The 22,198-nt window shown below is 35.1% G+C and overlaps 1 protein-coding gene across 1 annotated transcript in view; it reads right to left on the bottom strand.

The window, feature by feature from the left end:
* Window positions 1-22,198, bottom strand: part of UNC13C (unc-13 homolog C) — a 493,476-nt gene that overhangs the window by 287,716 nt on the left and 183,562 nt on the right. Inside the window, exons 8-9 of the mRNA XM_076004387.1 lie at window positions 10,701-10,928; window positions 9,601-9,742 (exon numbers count right to left, since the gene is read on the bottom strand). Coding sequence (XP_075860502.1) covers window positions 9,601-9,742; window positions 10,701-10,928 — 370 coding nt within the window. The remainder of the gene's footprint in view (window positions 1-9,600; window positions 9,743-10,700; window positions 10,929-22,198) is intronic.

Here is a 22,198-nt window from a genome sequence, read left to right as displayed (position 1 = left end):
AACTCTCATAGAAAAATAAAGAGAGGAATAAAATAATATAATCATTTCTGCCTTCTGCCCTTTGGACTTTTTGTTGTTTGACTTTTCCAGGGTGCCTGCAAGGACTTTCTGTTTCCACATAATAAAAATTTTCCTCTCCTATTCCCTTTTCTAAGGACTAGTTTAAGTCTGGAGGGTTTTATTTCTTCTGATCAAGAGGAATTCTTACAGAAAAGCCCCCCTTGCCCCAAGGACTGCTGTCTGTAATTCAATTACTCCCTAAAGATTTGAGGGATTTTAAAAAAATTCTGCTGGTTCTCTATTTAAAGTAAAGTTCATGGCACCTGGCATCTCTGCCTATAGACTATCACAGTTCTATCTCTAAGGATGCATCCTAATCTGATATTTTATTTCATTTTATTATTTTTATGGTGTGAGTTGATTATTTGGTGACCCTAAGTTTATACTTTACAAAATTCGGTCCAGATCTCTTTCCACAACCCCTTCCTATCCTTATTACAAATCCCCTATATTCTGGTGTAAAGCAGTAATAAAGTAAATGCTGTCTGATTGGCTCTGCTGTATGTGGATGGGTAATAGTCTAATATCATTTAGTAAGTGACGGGCAGTATTGGTTATCATAGCTCCCTACTGCCAACGTCAGTCACAGTGTAGACAATGAATAGTCAAACAAAAACTCTAATCTTATAAAGTGTGACTAAACCCCTTCTTGCTTTAGACAATTGTGGAACCATCTTCTATGATAAATGACTTGCTGATGCTGGCACCATCACTACAAGCTGGCTCAGAAAACTGAAGAAATGTCCCCTTCCCATGTGGCCCAGGAAAGGAGTGTGCTAGTAATCTAGGCAATAAACCAAATCCTTGATTATTTTCAGGCTGTCGTTTTTAAATGTTAGTCTGCTGTGCTATGAAGATATTTTTATTCATGTTTAAATCATACTCAGCCCTGGCTGACCAGCACATGGCATGGTGGAGATCCGTGGGCCCAAGGCACTCCGTGTACCACCACATCTGCGTAGCGGGGAAATGAACATGGCTCACATATGCTTCAGAAGAGCCAAGACAATCATGCCTTTAAACAATAGCATCATGAGTTTATGGTGTTTTAGTGTCACACTGCCTGTCAAGGTGGAAATAATTTTTAGCACTTTCCCACAGTGAAACTGAGCTCTAAAGAGGTTAGGTTTGTTTTTTTGGAGATCAAGAAGGATGTTAGGCACAAAACAGTTCTGGAACTCAGGTTGACAATCTTGTAGATCAGATTGCTTTTTAGTGTAACATGGAATGGCTCTTTAAGTCAATACTTCCCATGGCACCTAAATACAATGCTTTGCATATGATGGTTACTCAGGAGATGTAGCTGGAGTTAAATGGATACTCCACAAAAAAATAGAACTGGTTTTTCATTTACATAAGTAGAATGTTTAAATGCCATTTCGTGCCTATTCAATATTACAATTAATAAGGGCACATTTGCACTCCTGTCACAAGTACTGTGTTAACCAGACTTTCTTTTATTAACATAATTCTTCACTCCAATGTTAATATCAATTAAACACAGATTAAGTAACACATCCCTGCTATTACCTTTATGACATACCTCACCACTAGCAGGGGGTCAGCACAAAATTTTATTTTTATTTCAGAAGTTAGCAAAAATGAGGCAACAAGGAATCAACTATAGAGTCCTCGGAAAACGTAGCATCAACATATATAGAAAATGTAGGTCTCCTGATTTTCAAATTTCTTATTCAAATGGACAGACTATACAATGATCTTCTCTCTATAACTCACTGGAAGAGACTTACTTCTTTTCCTCCTGAGGTAATCTTTTATAATTAGCATAAAACATTTCATCAACTGTAGCATACGAAAGCGAAATCAAATGATATAATTAATCATGAAATGATCAACCATACAACTTAGGATCAAAGAACAGAGATAAGAAGCACCTTAGATTTATATAATGCATTATCATCTTCAAAGCACTTTGATACATGCTATCTTAATTAATCTTCATGTGATATCCTAGAAAATAGACCTTTGCTTACAACCCCTCCTAACCCAGATCTCTGCAAGGGCCTGATTGATCATGCCTCTGTTCTCCGCAAACATTTTCCAGATGCCCCATGCCAGAGTCACACAACACCCATAGGACTTTGAAGGTTAAAATCTCAAGTTTCCTATTTTAGCCTATGGTAGGAGAGATAAAATTAAAATTGAAATTAATTGGCATTAAACTCTCTGGAAGGCATCAAAGTGCCATGAATGGGGGACAATTAAGCTTTCAAACTGAATTTTAAACTTGGAAAATTATTTCAATTGCATTTCCATTTTACTGGCTTTGTGACTGCCTGCCTTGTTTAGGCCAACAGCACATTTTCAAGTGAAGAGTTTGGATGAAGGAAAAATCACACTTTCTAATTTCTACTTGTATCTTATTTGTGGCTTCACAATAGGGGGGCTTCTTTGTAGTGCCTGCTCTCTACTATAACCCAGCTGAGCTTCAATTTTTTTCATTAGTAAGATGAGAAAGTTGGAAAAAACAATCTCTCAGATCCTTTTCTCCATCTCAGTTCCCTGATTCTTATTTTAGCAGTACTTTCTTTTTTTTTTTTTTAATAACACGCTGTTCATTGGTCCTCTCTTGACCTCACTATTCAGGTTGGAACTTTTTTGACATCAAAGTATTACTGTCATGTTTGCTGTAAAGTCCTGAAGCTCAGTGCAAAGGATACGATCATGTTATTAATGCTAATAATGATAATAATGCAACTACTTTTAGTACTTATTAAGGGCCATGAGATTTACATATACTATCTTAAAAAATGTAACAGTTCTGTGAAGTGTGTATTATTACCTCAATTTTTCATGTTATAATAAAAAAGCTAATGCTTACAACTTAAAGCTGTACTATTAATAAAACATCCTGTTTTCAGAATGTCATCTGATACATCTCTACAACTCAGTTCACAAGGCAGAATTGTCAGGATGAATTCAATTCTGACATGTATGCATTTCTCAAAATCTTCACATAAATTCATGAAAAACCCATTCTTTGTGCAAAAGAGAACCCATTATAAAGGAAAGATAACTTTACAATTCACATGCCATTTTCATGATAAAATGAAAACATGCATGGGTAGCTTCAGAATAATACTTCCGAAACCATTGATATAGAACACCTACAATAAGAATAAAATCTCAGAGTTCAGGAAACTCTAACAAGAATTAATAGAGAATTATGTTAAAAGATTGACATTTATTTCTGATATTCTTGAAGGAGACAGGTAGAAATTAATTGTGAGTGTAATTTCACTCAAACTCAGTAAATATTTTGTCAGTAAAGTGGAAAATATTTTGAAAAAGTACGTACTACGTATATTTCATGCATGGCAGAGTATAATGGACTAAATTTAAATTTTTTTTAAATAATTATGTTTGAAAAATACAGATATTGTTATTGCCAGTACAGATGGTACCTCCTATCCAAAGGAAAACAGAAGCATACAGTGTAGAAAATTGTATGAAAACTGCCAATAGGAATAGAAATAATTCATATTATAATGATTCATTCCAGTGTACACTTCTGTGTACTTGCCCCATGAACTATGATGCTTTCTAGCCAGTCTGGTGGGAATAAGCACTATTCCTGGCTTGGATAACCACTGGGCGTTGTCATATCTAGTCCCCTTTTGGGTGGTCCTGGGTAAGGTTGTCACATGCATACACCTATTAATACTCAGTATATTTCTCATAGGGGACCTCTTTGCAGGGTGGAAATACTATGATAAATAATGCTACTTAGTTTCACAGATTGCAACTGGCAACCTATGGACCAAATATCTCTGGAAGCTATATTTTGTCTGACATGCCTTGTGTTGGCTCTTATACTGTTTTATTTTTGCTTATCAATTAAGTTCAGATTTGAGACTTTCAAGAGTAACAGGGACCAGAGACACCCTTCCACATGAAAAATCAAAAAGTGCACAAAATATATCAAACAATTGTTTTCAATATAAAGGAGACCTGTCAATGAAGAACAGTGATCCCTGGGAGAGAAAAAAACAAAGTGAGCCCCATGATTACTACAGCTTACTGCCTTGAGGGAGTTTCCTGAGTATTGTGGAAAGAACAGGAACCCAGGCAGAGTACATTAGACCCTCACAGTTGAAAAGATAGTGATGAAAGTCTGGTAAGAGCAAGGCAGCTATGAGTCACAGGGCATAATATCAAACAGAAGAGAGCTGAACAGAGGAAGACATCAATAATCTGCAGAGGGCTTCTCATGAGAAATCATTGAGTAATGATAAGTGCATGCTATCCAAAGCTAGGTTAAAAGCCATCAAAGTATTTAGTTGTAATAGTGCCTAGCACTCACCCAGGGCCCAAAATTGTGCTAATTTCCACTAGGCAGATTAGAAAACCTCATAATGCATGAGTGAGTAGGAAGAGTACACTGAAGAGTCTTGCCTCTGTAGTGGGGAATAATTAGCCTGAGATTGAGCACTATTTCATTCCCATTTAACAAATTTTAAAAGCAAGATCCAAAGAACTTGTAACTTATGTCCAGAATGAAGCCTAAAGAATATTTACAGGATATGAAAATATCCATCAACCAACAAAGTAATATTTGTAATGTCTTGAATTCAATCTGAAATTACCAGGCATGCAAAACAGCAGAGAAATATGATGTGTAACGAAGAGAAAATCTATCAAATCAATCAAAACTGACCACGAATGGACACAGATGTTAGAATTCAGAGGCAAGGACATCAAAACAGTTACCAAAAGTAGTGCAGTCTTGCATGTGTTTTGTGATCTGAGAGACCAAATTAGATGCCCCTTTAATCAAGTAAGACGAGCCCTAAGGTTAAAAAAACAAAAGTTACCTATAGGTCAAGGGAGCTTAGCTAGCATGGAAACTTCTTAAATTCTGAAAGCTACAAGACAAAACACACTCTTGCTAAACTACCTAACAATAGAAGCTATCAGGCAAATTGTCAGACTCTTCCTAACCCTAAATTTACAACCCAGGCCATAACAACTCTTACTGGACAGAAGACTGGCCTTACAAACATTCCTTCCAGATAAGCAAATGTACACCTGGCTATAGACTGTGCACAAATTGTGTTTGTGTCTTACAGTTCACTTTTGACATAAAGGGCTAAATTCCACCTCACTTTAATGCTAAAATCCTGCCTCAAGGTGAACATGGAGTGTATGTTACATATATGTTTACACATTACACATGCATTTGACCCCCCCTTCATAAATTTGTATAGCTTTCCCCCCAAACCTGCTGAATATGTATGACTCCCTTGTGTGATACAGACCTTGTCAGACATAATAACCAATCTTTTCTCAACCTTTTCAAAGACAGAGCACCTTTGGTGCATGCTGGAGACTGTTTCTTCCCAGTTTCCAAACTGATATAGCCAATAAAGCTCTCCTTTCTACTATTTAGCCATCCTGATGGCCTTTTGGATGATGGTTCAAAAAGTTAAGTAGAGAAAGGGAAAATGCAAAGACCCAATTTAAATTTCTTAAGATGGAAAATAAGACATTTAATGTGAAAAATACAGTGGCTGGGATTTACAGCAAATTAGAACTTACAGAAAAAAAGATTAGTGAATTTAAACACACAGCAATAGAAAAATATCCAAAGTAAAACAGAGAAAAAAGAGAATTAAAAAGAAATAAAAAAATAAGACAGATCATCAGTGAGCTCTTGGACAACTTCAAGAGGCCTAATATATGTACAAGTAGAATCTCCAAATGTGGGGTGGGAGGGGGGCAGAAAGGATATTTAAAGGAATAATGGCCACATTTTTCCAAATTTGAAAGAAAACTGCATACCCATAGTCCCAAGTAGCTCAACAAACCCTAAACAACAGAAACAGGAAGAAAATCACACCATGTCAAATCATAATCAAACTGTAGAAATAAGTAGGAAAAAAAATCTTAAAAGCAGTTGGGGGAGGGAGGAGACATGTTTTGTACAGGAGAACAAAAATGAGGACAACAAATTTATCATAGGAAATAATGTAATGTAAACACAAAGACAATGAAGCAGTATCTTTAATGTCAATTTAATTTGAAAGGATAATCAGAATCATGTTATCATCTCAATAGATGTAGAAAAGTAATATAACGAAATCCAACATCCATTTCTGATTAAAACTCTCAGCATGCAGGGCATAGATGATATCTCTCTTAACTGAATAAATGGCATCTACAATAAAGCTACAGCAAATATCACAGTAAATAAAGAAAGGAATGTTTCCCACTTAAAATTGGGAACAAGGCAAAGATGTGTGTTCTTATCACTCCCATTTGACATCATACTGGAAATCTTAGCCAGTGCTATAAGGCAATCAAAATTCTAGCAGGTATTGTTTTGTGAAAAATAATGAACTGATTCTAAAGTTAATATCAAAATAGTTGATAGATCCTAAAAGAGCCAAAATAACTCTGAGAAAGGAAGAAAGACAAATTTGACCTTATTTTAAGACTTATCATTAAGCTTCAATAATTAAGACAGTGTGGTATTAGAAAACAGAAAAATAGATCAATAGAACAGAATGAACAGTCCAGAAATACAGTCACATGTATATGTAAAACTAAATTTTATCAATGGTACTAAAGCAATTTAGTAGAAAAAAAATAGTTCTTTAAAAAATTGTCACAGAAACCATTGCATATTCATATGCAAAAAATGAACGTGGGTCTATAACTTACACCACACTAAAAAGTTACCTCAAAATGTATCATAAACCTAAATGTAAAACCCCTAACCATAAAACTTATATGAATAAAAAATACAAAAATAATACAAATGGGTAAAACAGTTGAAGACTTAACCAAAGTAGATACATGTATAGCACACAAGCACATGAAAAGATACTCAAAATTATGGTCTTTAGGGAAATATAAAATACAACCTTTATAACATACCCCTACACACTGATTAGAATGGCTAAAATTTAAAAGGCTGGCCTTACCAAGTACTGATGCTCCTCAACTTACAATGAGGTTACATCCTGATAAACACACTATAAAGTGATAATATATAAGTCAAAAATACACTTAACACTGGCAACACAGCCGATGGTCCAACATATGATAGTTTGACTTAACAATTTTTCAAATTTATGAGGGTACAAAAGTCACAGGCACGCAATAGAAACCCTAACCCCATTATAATTTATAAGGAGATTCTCAGTTTGCAATGGGATTATAGCCCTATAAACCTACGTTGATGTCAAAAAAAACCATTAAATCAAACCATCATTAAGTTGATGATCACCTATATTGGAAAGATGTGCTTGACCTGAAACGCCCATAGATTTATGGTAGATATATAAGGTGGTAAAACCACTTGGGAAACATATCTTAAACATGTTCCTAATATATGATTTGGTTATTTCCACTTCTAGCTATTTATTCAAAAAAAATAAAAATACGCATCCATACAAATACCTATGCACAAATGTTAGTTTTAATACGAATCACTCATTTAACATATAGGTCCCTTTGTTTTTAATAGCCTCAAACTTGAAACAAACCAAAATATCCATCAAGAGATGAACACACAAAAAAACTGTGATATATTAATATAACGGAATGCTACTCAGCAATAAAATGAAATAAACTACTGATACCCCCTACGACTTGGATGGAGCTTAGAATAATTATGCTCAGTGAATGAAACCAAATAAAGAAGAGTACCAACCACGTGATTCTATTTATATAAAATTCTAGAAAATGCAAAATTTGGAAAGTATTCTATAACATGGGAAAGCACACCAGTGATTGCCTTGGCACGAAGAAAGTCAGTAGGAATGACTCAATGGGGACGTAAAGAACCTGTTTGGGAATTGATGGATACGTTCCTTGTCTGTGGTGATGATTTCATAGAGGTCAAAATTTAACAAACTATAAACTTTAAGTTTGTAAAGTTTACAAACTATTTTTAAACTTTCTAATTTCTAGCTTCTCCTGATCAACTGGAAGCTCTAGGTGCATTGTATCTTCCTAATTACATGGCAAGGGAAACCATTTCTTTTCTGAAACCCATTTGTTCTCCAGTTTGTCATGGTCTCCATCCTTTCCCTTGGTTGCCCTTAAATGAATATTTATTTGACCCTAGTAGAAATTTATATTTGTGAGTGCCACTTGACTTCTTGTCTTCTGTTAACAAATGAAGGAGTATTAGTCTTTCCCATTAGTTGAAAGGGAGACATCACCCAAATTCCCTAACTCATTCTATAGTACCCTGTTGTTTGGTCCCAACTGATTTTCCAAACCTATTTTTTAATACTTCTTATATCAGCCCATACATGCAAGAAACTCTATTTACACACTTTTGCTCCCATGCCCAAATAAGCTGGATGTTCTAGGTTTGCTTACTTAACACATTAAGAGATTGATGTTAAAACCATTTGCAAAGAGAGGACTAAAGAAAAAGGACTACCTTTAAATTCACTCAGGGTGCCCATCAATACATGAGTAGATTAATAAAATGTGATATATATATAAACCATGGAGTTCTACTCAGCTACAAAAAACAATGGTGAACTAGTACCTCTTATATTATCCTGGATGGAGCTGGAGCCCCTTCTACTAAGTGATATCACAAGAATGAAAAAACAAGCACCACATGTACTCACCATCCAATTGGTACTAATTGATCAATACTTATGTGCACATACAGTAGTAACACTGATCAGGTGTCGGGCAGGTGGGGGGGTAGGAGGGGATCAGTATATTCACACCTAATGGGAGCAATGTGCACTGTCTGGGGTTGGACATGCTTGTAGCTCTGGCTTGGGCGGGGCAAAGGCAATATAGGTAACCTAAATATTTGTACCCCCATAATATTCTGAAATTTAAAAAAAATGAAAATAAATAAATAAATTCACTTAGGGTTTTTCATTTCCACCAAATGGTAGTTGAAAGCCATTTTATTTTGTCTTTCTAAGAATGAGTGGTAGAAATTAAAAAAAACTTGAGAAAACATGATTTGTTGCTGTTTTTTGCAAGATATAAGAAGTTTAAAAATAAATACTTTCATGGAAAATGAGACTTTTTAAAAGTTATCATCAACCAGTTCATCAGTATAGGCTAGTGCACGTGTGGCTCTATCCCCAGGTGATGGGCCAGGTGATACTCAAAGTCTTTCTGTTGTCATTAGTTATAAATATTTAGATGTCATGATATTAGTGAATCAAGCCTATAAATTTCTAGCTATCTTGGGTTATCCCAAGTTATAGATAATGTTGTAAGACATTTTTATACATCCTACAAAGTCCCCCGATTGTGCTACCTTATTTGGTTTGAAATATTCTTCTTATTCATTTGCTTACAAAGATAAAGAAAAAATAATAAACAGTATGGGATTATTGAATTTATAACATTAGTTTCACTCTTTCTGTAATTTCTGCATAAGAAATTATTAAAATATGAGATAATTATTGCTCAGTTAATTTTTGCAAGTATATTCTTAAATATTTTTTATTCTTAAATTTATTCTTAAATATTTTATTTATTCTTAAATATTTTAATATTTGTAATACTTTCACATTATATACTCACAAATAAAACTTCTCATCCCATACTGGATTCAAGTTTCCAAAAATGGTTTTAGTCCTTCTTTTGTTCTTTCCAACTTGAACTGTAACATATGGGTCACTAGACCCTGTTTTGTCTTTTGCCTGTAAGCCTTGTGCAGAAACCACTGAAATAAACCAAAATAAACATTTTAATACAATGATAATGAAGGAAATACTTTCTATCATTTGGTTCCCTGGATTTGCAGATACATCCCCATTGCTTTCATTCTCAGGGCCAGCAGGACTTTAAAACATAAATACACTGAGAATTAAAATCTTCCTTTAACCAATATTTGCTTTTGCTTCTAATGAACCGTAGCTATATATATATACAAGTATATTTATATACACACACACATATATTAGTAGCTATACACTCACATACACATTACTGTACACATGGAGAAAGAAAGGAGGAGGAATGCATACAATATACAAAAAGTTAACCAACATAATTCAAAGGTCTGAGATCCAAACTGATTTATTTATTTATAAGTTTGCTGTCAATATTGATCAACTCTACTCATTTAGAAAAAGCATCTTTATTTACCTTGTAAATACAAAATGAGCAAGGTAAAAGGCTTGGTAAATGTTAACATGATACATAGTTACTTGCTGCTAATATCACAAGCAACTTCAGAAGTTCAAATTACTACATATCACTAGACTCAAATTTCCTTGGCTCAAAGGATAAGGGGTATTGAATGAGGAGTAAATAAAATATCTTTCTCATTTTATAAAACTGACTGAAGAGATTAATAGCTACTCTTGTGATTTAGCAGTGACAGGCAGCAACAAAACTAATCTCTGGGAAACTGCAGGGTATTGGTGAATATATTAAAAATCAGAAATATTTTTCCTGTGAAGAGCTTTTGATTAAAACAAGACACAGACTGAAATTACTTCACTTATCCAGCATATATTTTGGATATTTGTACCATCTAGTACCACCTAGACCTATCAATATTAACAAAAGAGAGAAAAATTCTATTAATTTTACCTATAATTATTATTAGCAGTGATTTCTAAGATACATCAAAATCTCCACTTGGAATAAAACTTTTAAAGATGACTTATTTTTACCTGTAATGGTTATTTTTGCTGACCACTTAGATGTTCCATCCAGTACACTCTGTTTGGCTGCTTTTGTGTATTGCACAAAATCTTCTTTAGAAATCTGAAACATTTCCTGAATTACTTCAAATACCTCTGGCCTATTTTTCTCCCTGATCTTCATTCTTTCTTTCATGGCTGTAATAATGGTCTGAGTCTTGTCTTCAGCACCATGTTTAGAACTCTTTTCTGCTGCTCCTGTAATGGAAAAATCAATGGTGATGTGAACGTACATGAGGTTACTTTTTGATGGCTAAAGAAGAAAGAGAAGGATGATTATGAGAATGAATGAATGCTTTCATTCTGCAGAGTCAGGGTTACCTTTTGGGAAAATATCAGGGGAATAAGTCACTATGCTAAGATTGAGAACAACTCGCGCTTCTTTGTGTTATTGGCAAGTAAATTGACCTCCATGATTCCCAGTTTTCCCACTTGTATTTCTGAACTAAATCCAAAGTCGTGCAAAAGTCTGGTTTGAATTTCCAAGAAAATTTCAGATATAACAAGAAGAATGCACACAATCAAATCTGTTCTATGCCATACACATTTACTCATTGAGTATCCAAAACAAAATTGATTGGATATAAATGGCAAATGTCACTTAGAAATCAGTAATTCAAATGCTTGTGTCTATCCAATGTGCCTCATTATTTCTGTTGATGACATTTGTCATGATTAAATGTTTTAAATTTTTCCCATAAAATAAATATCACTTCTATTTGTTAAATATGAAGATACAGGGTAAGATTTTACTTGGAATAAAAGGTACTCAACTATTTAAAAAAATATATGGAAGCCTCTGGGCTAGGTGACCTATAAAGTAACTTATGACCACAGACTTAAAGTTTATATTTCTCATATTTCTTTAGTTTTGAAAAAACTGAATTCTCACTTTATTTCACTCAAAACCCATTTTGATTTCTAGGTTATTGTTTTTCAAGTTTGGTCTCAATCTTCTGGATATTTTTGTTTGTAACACAAATCCTTCTGTCAGTGAAGGATTTCCAAAATCCCATTTTTGGGTCCCTCACCTCAAGGTATCGGCCAAATGGTCTTGTTGGTCTGTATGGCTTTCTGTGTGGACCAATAGTACACAGGTTAATAGTAGACCTGGATTTCAATGTTCACAATTCCTTAGTGAGTTTGAAGTGAAAAATCAAAAACCCATGTGCCAGCCTCTGCAGGAACTGCCACTGCTAAAATCAAGTCATTTTTAGTGCAAAAGCAACTGAGATACTTGAAAAGAATCAAGACTTGTGTTCCTAGCTAGTAATTGCTCCAATTTTCATCTATGTGACTATATTACCTAATTTGTACTCTACTTTTTCTGAAATATCATATTTTTGAAACAGGAATACTAATATCTCATGAAATATTTGGAGATTAAATGCGATAATTTATCTGCACAATTTCTACCATAAAGGATAACCTCAATAATGTTCTTTGAATCTAATTCTGTGAATGTTTGAGCCCAATTTAAGTATAGAAGCTAAGACAAAAGAGGAAAGGTCAACTATGAACTTTCCTTATGATAAATTCATATATAATTTGATAGCAGTAATTCTGTGTAAATATTCATTTACTTGAAAGTATAACATTTGTTTCCTACAGTGGAAAATATGTATGCATAGTAATGATGGTGTGAAAAGAGGAGGCTAAAAGAGGTGAATACCCTAATGGTAGAAAGTAGATTACCTTTTTTTTTCTTTAACCTTTGAGGATATAAACCACATTTTTAAAAAGGAATACAAAAGTGAATGCATTCCATTTAAGGTAATTTAAAAGGACATTGTAAATGCCCTACTCATCTGTTCAAACTTGCCCTAGAAGAGCAACTCATTTGTAAACTGTGTACCCTTGAGCAAATAAACCTGTGTGTAATTTATCAATAATGGCTTCGCTACACGGTGCATAATTCTTACACAGTAAATTAGCTTAGGCTGGACTAAACAGTTGCAGCTATCCAATAGGCATATTTTACTTCAAGTATTGACTATTCATTAAATGGAAAGGCCAGTGGTGGCAAGGAGGTGTTACTTTGTAAGATTCCAAGTGCCTCAAAGTTTGATTATGATAGCCATGCACAGGATACCCAAAGAGTTACAAGTGTCATAAAAATGCTGACTCTTTCCCAGATTTCTAAACAGCTATTATTTTATTGTTGCTGTCGGTGCCCCCAAACGGTCTAAGAAGGAGTGCTAAAGTCCTGTAGAATTAAATATATTTCATTATATAATTAAATAATATAATTATATATTTTGAATAATTTTCCTAAATTCAGGAAGAGCCCCGCAAATCACCAGCCACACAAGTGCTTATTTAATACAAAGCTAGAACGTTAAGAGAGTTTTCATCCAAAGGAACCAAATCTCTATTCTTAATGACTGTGTCTTGAATCTTTTAAAAAAATATAGAGCTTGATAATTAGCTTTGAAATTTGCTATGTTCTTGAGTATCTATTCTAATATGTACAGACAATAGACATACCCATAAACTGAAAAATTGCCGATTTGGGGAGAGCAGGTTGATAGAGACTTATGTTTAAGCCTTTTATCTGTTATTTCTAAAAAAAAATATGTAGCCTTTAAAATTCTTTGCTTTTGCATTTTTGATCTGAAGAAAATTATTCAACTTAGATTGTTTAGCTCAGATATACAGAGACTAATTCATAATTAATTTTTGTCAGTGATCTATAAATACTTTCCAATGCTCTATTGTTTATCTAATCCACATCTCACTTATCTAACCGAACTATTCCTTAAATAGTTGTAATTTGTCAGGAATTTCCAGCCTTATTCTGTTTATCCCAAAGCCATAAGAGATAACTTTAAATTTGCATTTATATGAGAATTATATGAGTCTTCCTTCAAAGTGCATGGTAGAAGGTCTAGTAGCTTCATTGAAATACAGTATTTGCCAACCAAAGATCAATAACAGGTGAGATCAAAAGAGATAATGTACAGTAAAAGCATTTTATAAAATATAATACATTTTCCAAATGGAATGGATCATTGTTACTTTTAAAAACACTTAATTGACAGAGCTGGCAATACAATTATGGACATCAAAATGGCAAGAGAATTCAATCTTACAGAGCCAAACTTATTTTAGGCAGGGCAAACTGGTTCTGCTCTACATAATTTAATAGTATGATCAACTAACCAGAACCCTTCATTTTTCTTTAATTTTTATTTATTACCCCAAACATCTAAATTTTTTGCAAATCACATAGATTTACCACCTTTACAAGACAATTTACAATTTCAGTGTTTTTTCCAAAGAATTATCTATTCATAAAAAAACTTCTATATTCTCTTGTTCTAAGTTCTTTCGATTTCCTATTTTTCTCAACAGCTGTTCCAAAACATTTCTTCTCTCTTCAAGTCACTTGGCTCACCCCATTGTCCTTCATGCTCAGCATATGATCTTATCTTCTTTTTAACAGAAAATAGTAGCCTTTTAAACTCAAAAGTCACATTTTTTCTCCTTCTCTACAGAAAAAAAAATCCTTACTTGTAGTATCAGCAGGTTTCCATGATGTAACTATTCTTAAGTTGGATGATTCCAAGCAACTATCTCACAAAATTCTTGACTTTTTAACAATCACCAGTAACATGGTTACCTACATATGTCTATTCCTCATGCTAGCTCACAAGGCCAACCACTATTAAATGTGTAGTCAGGTATCTAGCACACTGCTGTGAAAATAGGAAAATAGCATATATTTGATAAATAGAGAAACATTTCTTGGGGAAAACCTAAGATAAAATAATTGCTATAGCTGAATATTTAGTTTGCTTTCAAGTTTAATGTAATGTGTTATAAACTTCTTGAAAACTACTACCCTGTGGCCACAATTCTGGAATAAACAAGAATAAATTCAATGTAAAATGACAAATAGGCTGTGGAATACATCTTATGAAAACATAAAATACACCTGGCCCTCGGCTTCATTTGGAATTCTCAGAAAACAAAGGCTGTATGTATGCCCATAATTAGAAAGCAGAATTTGGTTTTGTTCACCAAGGGCAGAAATTTTTTTAAAAAGTTAAAAAGAAAAAAAGCAGATTTTGGTTGGCCTATATACCACATACATAGTTCGGCATAATCAAGAGCATAACCCCAACTATAAATGGAAAAAATATATCAAGAACATCACTTTTCAGCAAAGCAAAAGTTCACAGTAGTTAAAGATGCTTTGGGTTTAGAAGGAGACAATCTTGAGTGTGAATCCTGATTTGCCCCTTACGAGTTGGTATGGTCTGGAATGTTTGTGCCCCAGTCAAATTCATATATAAAAACCTAATTCCCAATGTGATAATATAACAGGCATGGCCTTAGGGAAGTGGTTAGGTCATGAGGTCATGGCCTTGAGAATGACATCAATGCCCTTATAAAATAGGCCCAAGGATGCTCATTCACCCCATCTACCCCTGAAGGACACGGCAGGAAGTTCAGTAATCTGCAACTGGGAAGAGGGCCCTCACCAGAACCAGACCACCATGCTGGAACCCTGACCTTGGGCCTCCCAGCTTCAACTGTGAGAAATAAATTTAAGTTTTTTATAAGCTACCCAATTTATGGTAATTTGTTATGTAGCCTAAATAGACTAAGACACTAACCATTTGGTCTTGGGCTAGTTACTATCTCTCTAAGCCTTATTTTCCTCATCTGAAAAACAAAAGGGAATAACAATGCCTCCCTTAACAGGGCTGTGTGAAGACTAAATGAGACAATGCATATAGCTTTAGTAATAACAATTGAATAAGTACAGTGATTTCAGAATGTCAAAATGGTGAAGATGATGGCGCTTATCAAAGAAATTCCGCATAAGTAGGACATTTAAGAGCTTTGAGCTTCATAATCACTTGACCCGTGAAACAACACCTTGAAAATTCACCCATGCACAGAGAGCCATGCCCAGTGTCTGACACATGCTAACTGCTCTATAATTATTTAGTAGATAGGGCCAATGAAATACCTAAAGATAAAAGAAATTAGAGCTCAAAGAAACTAGAGAAATTTATTTATTTATGAATGACATCTATAAACCCTCACCTGCATTTGAGGTTGAAGGAGGACCTAGAAGAGGTAGGTGGTTAACATCCATGAAATGCATGCAAGGGACTGATGCTGAGGCATTTGAATATTCCTTTTTCTCTCTAGCCATCCCTCCATGAGCATAAATGGATCTTTATTGCTTTGCCTGCTTTGGGTGGCTCTCTGTTTTTCTTTCCTATCAAATCGTGTAGGTGGGCATGTAGTTGGCATTTTTTTTAATCCTTTTCCTTTAGTTGCTTTATATTCAAGATAATCTCAACCTTTCCTCTTTTAAAGATCTCTGCAATCTCAAGGAACAGACCTATGACTCCTCCAGTCTTCAAGTCAGCAGCCTCCTTTGTCTATTAAAGTCAAAGCCACACACTCTACGTTTCTTGCAAACAACAAAAGACTGATGTTTAACAGGAGGATGACTAGAGGAGTACAGATCTAATGTAGCATCATCTCCCACTCCTGTGTGAGCATATAGGCCAGGGGTCCGCAAACTTTTTAAACAGGGGGCCAGTTCACTGGCCCTCAGACCACTGGAGAGTATGCAATGTGGGCCCGGGACTAGTCGGCTGCTAAGCAGGACAGGCAGCGGTGGCAAAAACACCTGGAGGGCCGGATAAATGTGCTAGGCAGCCCACATGTTTGAGTATGCCTGAATTATAGGTGACTTTATTGCTGACAGTGGGAGAGTGTGCGCAGGTAGCCCTCTTCCAAAGAATCACCACCTTCTATAAGGTGACTTCACCATCAGAGAACATGGCAGCAAAAACAAACAACATTCCCCTAAACTTTTCCTGCTCCTCTGCCTATACCATTTCCACTCCACCATATTCAATCATCCCATCACTGGCAAATGCAAACTTTTAAAACAAATGTGTAAACATTTGCATTAAAACATACAAAATCAGGAATGAACTCTCAAGATAGTATGTCACTACATTTTACCAGCATTTTTCAGAGATTTCCCAGTCATCACAGAGTTAAAAACTATCTATATGGTTTAAAGAACAGATTAATTATAATAAAAATGTGCTTAATTTTCAAAATATTTTCACTAAGCAAGGAAAAAAGAAGCAAGCAAAGGAGAGATGGTAGGAGGAAGATATTTTTTGTTCTTATCACATTTAGCTACATAGATTCCTTCATATTCTTCTCAAAACATAAGCAAAAGAAAACCCAAAAATTTTAAACACACGTTTAAAACACATTTCTGTTTATTTTCTTGAACAGCCTCTGACATCTGGAAACTTAGGTGACACAACAAGTTTACAGTGTTGTTTCAAGCTTGCCTGGTGCTCACAGTGAGGCCATGTTGTCCTGTCAGACATAAGCAATCTTGCAGAGCATCAACCTCAGACAAGGTCACTCTGTGACAGTGTCGAAGTGAGACAAGGAAGGCCACTTCATTATTTTGTCTAAGCACAGACAAAAACAAAGCACTGTGCAAACCACAAAATGCCAGACATTCCCTCTTCTGATTAATATGAGTGACCACTGTTTCTTTAGGAAGTACAGTAGTATCCTTTTAAGCCTCAGGACATACGTTCCAAGACCCTCAGTGGATTCCTGAAACCACAAACGGTACCAAATTCTCTGTATACTGGCTTATTATTCTACCAGATGACTAAGATGGCCACTAAGTGACTAATGGGATGGAGCTGGACGGCATGAGATCTCATCGTGCTACCAAGAATGGTGTGCAACTTAAAACCTTCTGAGTTGTTTATTTCTGGAATTTTCTATTTAATATTTTTGGACTGCAGTTGGCCGTGGGTTACAGAAACTGAGGAGAGCGAAACCACAGACAACGGGACACGACTATAAAGATACGGCTTCTGTCTAGTCTGCCTTCCTTCCCGGATAAGATTTTTAAAGATTCAAAATCATAGACTCACTCTCACTTCCAGTCAACACCTTATCCAGAGTAAACTGCAACATAGTCTTGCTGAGATACCCTGCAGTTCACCCTGGTGTGTGTTCCTCCTCACAGTGATGGGTAACAAAAGACAATTTTTAAACTACAAGGAACATACCTGAAGTTTAAACATTGCTAGGTATTATTAATTCTATTTATGTATGAGGGAAATGATACCCAGGGAGGTTTTAAAAAATTCTAGTACCAGCAGGATTGGAGGTAAGATATTTTTTAAGAAGCTCAAGACTGTAAAAATATTTGTATACATTGATCTTCATTGTGTATATTATATAGAATACCTCTATGGCATTACATAAGCAAGGGTCCTCAAACTTTTTAAACAGAGGGCCATTTCACTGTCCCTCAGACCACTGGAGAATGTGCACTGTGGGCCTGGGACAGTTGGCTGCTAAGCAGGACAGGCAGCTGCAGCAAAAACACCCAGAGGGCGGGATAAATGTGCTAGGCAGCCCTCATGTGGCCCTCAGGCCATAGTTTGAGGATGCCTGACATAAAGCATACTCATCCTGTTGGTCCCCAGCTGACCACAACACCTTAAAATGCTTCATCATTAGTGTACTTCTTTGGGTTAAAGAACTGACTATTGCATTAAGGTAATTTAACTGTTGGTTCCATTTTACCTAAGTGGCTTTGTGAGATCATTTCTCTCTTAGTATCATTGAAAAGTCAATGTGATGATAAGTTGAGAGAGAGGGTATATTGGTGGGTTGGCTATAGATGGTAGGTCTTGAGGAGGCATCATGGTGAGAAATCTGAGAAACAAAGGCTAAGCAGCATAGAAGTTCTACAAGTCAGGGATAATGAGAAAGTGGAAAAGCACTGAAAATAAAATTCAACAACTTTTCATTTTTTCCCTAGGACTGACTTTGCATATTTCTCTATAAGTTGGGAAAGAACACTAGGCTAAGTACAGAGAGTGGATTCTAACCCTGACTAAGCCATTTCCTTGATTCTTTTTGATAAGAAGATAAACCTGCCAAACTTAGTAAAAGCAGTATACTGAGTTCCCCAATCCACTAATCTCAAAGCTCCTCTAAGAGTATATGCTTATAAGAAAAGATGATATTTAAGCCATTAAAGACTATTTCTAATTGTGTTTGTCATCTTTTTGTCTATTGTTTATTAAGTAGCTCCTGCGCTTAAATGTGTGTTAAGTTCTGCAGAAGTAAAAACTCTTCTAGATATCAGCCTAGGCAAAGAATTTATATAGAAGACCCCAATGGCAATCACAAAACAACAAAAATCAATCAATGGAATTTGATTAAATTAAAGATTTCTACACAGCCAAGGAACTATCAACAGGGCAAACAGACAACCTACAGAATGGGAGAAAATATTTGCATACTATATATACTATAAAGGGCTAATAACCAAAATCTATAAATTACTCAAGCAAATAAACAAGAAAAAAATTAAAAAATACCATTAAAAAGTGGGTAAAAGGGCCTGGAGCAGTGACTCATACCTGTAATCCTAGCACTCTGGGAGGCTGAGGTGGGTTGATTGTTTGTGCTCAGGAGTTCGAGACCAGCCTAAGCAAGAGTGAGACCCCTTCTTTACTAAAAATAGAAATAAATTAGCTGGACAACTAAAAACATATAGAAAAAATTAGCTGGGCAGGTGGCACATGTCTGTAGTCCTAGGTACTCAGGAGGCTGAGGCAGGAGGATCGCTTGAGCCCAAGAGTTTAAGGTTGCTGTGAGCTAGGCTGACATCACAGCACTCTAGCCCTGGCAAAAGAGTGAGACCCTATCTCAAAAAAAAAAAAGTGGGTAAAAGACATGAACAGAAGCTTTTCAAAAGATGATATACTAATGGCCAATAAACATATGAAAAAAATGCTCAAATCAAAACCACAATGAGATATCACCTAACTCCAGTGAGAATGGTTTTTATCAAAAAGTCCCAAAACAACACATGCTGGCATGGATGCAACAGAAAGGAACACTAATATACTGTTTGTGGGACTGCAGATTAGTACAACCTCTATGGAAAATAGTATGGAGATTCCTCAAAGAACTAAAAGTAGACCTATCATTTGATCCAGCAACCCCAATACTTGGTACCTACCCAAAGGAAAAGAAGTCTTTCTATCAAACAGGCACCTGCACTCGAGTGTTTATTGCAGCACAATTCACAATCACAAAGATGAAGAATCAACCCAAGTGTCCATCAATTCATGAGTGGATTAACAAAATGTGGTATATGTATACCATGGAGTACTACTCAGCCATAAGAAAAAATGATAAATTAGTACCTATTGTAACATCCTGGATGGAACTGGAGACCATTCTTCTAAATGAAGTATTGCAAGAATGGAAAAACAAACACCACATGTACTCACTATTAAATTGGAATTAACTGATCAGTACTCATTAGCACATACAGAATTAAAACTCAAAGGAAATCAAGCACGTGGGAAGGGGGCACAGGAGATGGGTGAAATCACACCTAATGGGCACAATGTACACTACCTGGGTGATGGGCACACTTATGGTTTGCCTCAAGCTATACAAAAGCGATCCATGTAACCAAAACATTTGTACTCCCATAATATTCTGGGAAAAAGAAGTATGGTTTCTACCCTGCAGCAATGGATAAAAAGAATCCTACTTCTAAGCTTTCTGAGTACTCACTACTTAAACATATTTTGTATAATTGCTATTGAAAGAAAATGTCAAAAGTTTCTAAGATATGTGCTCACATCTGTTTATCTCTTTTATGTTTTAGAAAATAAGGTAGAGTCCAGAAAAACTACTGCTTTCTTTCTTTCTACCTCTGGTAGCCCAGAATAAAGCTCCCAACCATAGTAGATGCTCAATGTATACAAGTATGTGTCTTAAAATACAATGCTTGCAAAATGTGGCAATAGGACAACAAAGAAAAGGGAATCGATAACTAATTCGCAAACAAGAGTATGTTAGCCAGATGTTATTTGTGTTATGAATTAGCAATTGCTTATATTATATGCTTAACATAAAATTAGTGGGAAACACATGGAACTAAAGAACACATTGCACAAGATGCTGTTTTGCTGAACTTTTGCAAAATACTTTCTGGCCTTATGCAAGTACTTGAAATTTCTAGTTAGAAATTAAAATTTGGCAGGATGATTATTCAGTGGGACTCTGGAATTCCTTCTTTGCAGATATTTAAGGAAACTACCATGATTATTTGTATAATTTTTCAATTTCTGTAGTTGTCTCTTCTACATTGAAAAGATAATCAAGGAAAATATTTCATATACGATCTCTCTTTACATATGTCTCACTCTGTACACAACCCTTATCCCAGCCAACGCATTTTTTTTTTCATTTGTTTTTTTCCTAGTTAAAAACTGTCATTGTAGTACTATGGCAAGTTCCCTACAAGTTATATTAACATCATTCAGGGTCACAACCTGCTCCTCCATTTTTTATAAATCAGTTCTTCCACTACCAAATGCTTTTTCCAAAAAAGAATGAAATGTCTCTTTAAATGACAGGACACAAATTAGCTAATTAAAGAAAAGAGCAGGTGGACTGTGGCCACTGCCACTGAGTTGGAACTGAAGGAGAAGGATAAATCAGTTTTCTTTTCTCAAGGATTGTTCTCTGTTTCCCTTTGGTCTTCTCTGTTCCTGTCCACTACATCATGGCTGTTAGCCTTGGGCCAGGAAGGCTATAAAATGAAGGAATGACCATCAAGTAAAATCAGCTAGAAAGGAATTTAGATGAGGCTGTTTGGTGACTTGACTGGACATTTCCATGCATCTCTGAACCAGCAAGGAAGAACTGTAGCAGTGACAAAGGTTTTACAATCACCTGGTCTAATTCCACTTGACTGAAAGTGTGTAAGGTACCAACCCAAGACTGCATGCAAATGAAATGCACAACTCACATCAATCTGAAGTAACTTTGCATACTCTCTCTTTTGCATAGGTCAGACCACATACAGAAAATTTCTTTTCTCTTCTTTTTGTGTATGTGTTGATAGACTACGATGGTTCATAAAAGAATTAGCAAGATAACAACGGTTTTAGAAACCCAAAGAAAACTAGACAATTACTTTTAGGTGTTTGAAAACTGTCATATGCAATGGAAGTTAATTTATTAAATATTCTCCAGAGATAAGATATGAATAGAAATTATAAAGAGATAGACTTTGACTTAAATTTTAATTTAAGAGCTAGAATTTTCTAATAATGAGTTAAATTACTAAAGAAATTTCCTCTGAGTGTTCAAACAGAGATTGAATGATCATTAAAAGAAATAAGAAAATGGAAATCATAGAATCTTCTTATATTTATAGGGTGTTGAATTAGCTACATCTTCCAACTCTGATCTTTTAATTTTTTATTCTTTCCTTTTCTTCAGTATTGTCATACATGGTAGTATCTCATACATGGTGTCACCATTACAAATTTCTTGTTTAAAATAATGAAGAGAAATTTCTTGAGGAAATGTCACTGATTCTATTGGAAGAATTTCAAATTTTATTG

The sequence above is a fragment of the Microcebus murinus genome, chromosome 6 (genome assembly GCF_040939455.1).
Source record: "Microcebus murinus isolate Inina chromosome 6, M.murinus_Inina_mat1.0, whole genome shotgun sequence".
In the NCBI taxonomy this organism is placed as follows: domain Eukaryota; kingdom Metazoa; phylum Chordata; class Mammalia; order Primates; family Cheirogaleidae; genus Microcebus; species Microcebus murinus.
Note: the sequence above shows the minus strand (reverse complement) of the source record. Positions and strands in the feature narration are given on the sequence as shown.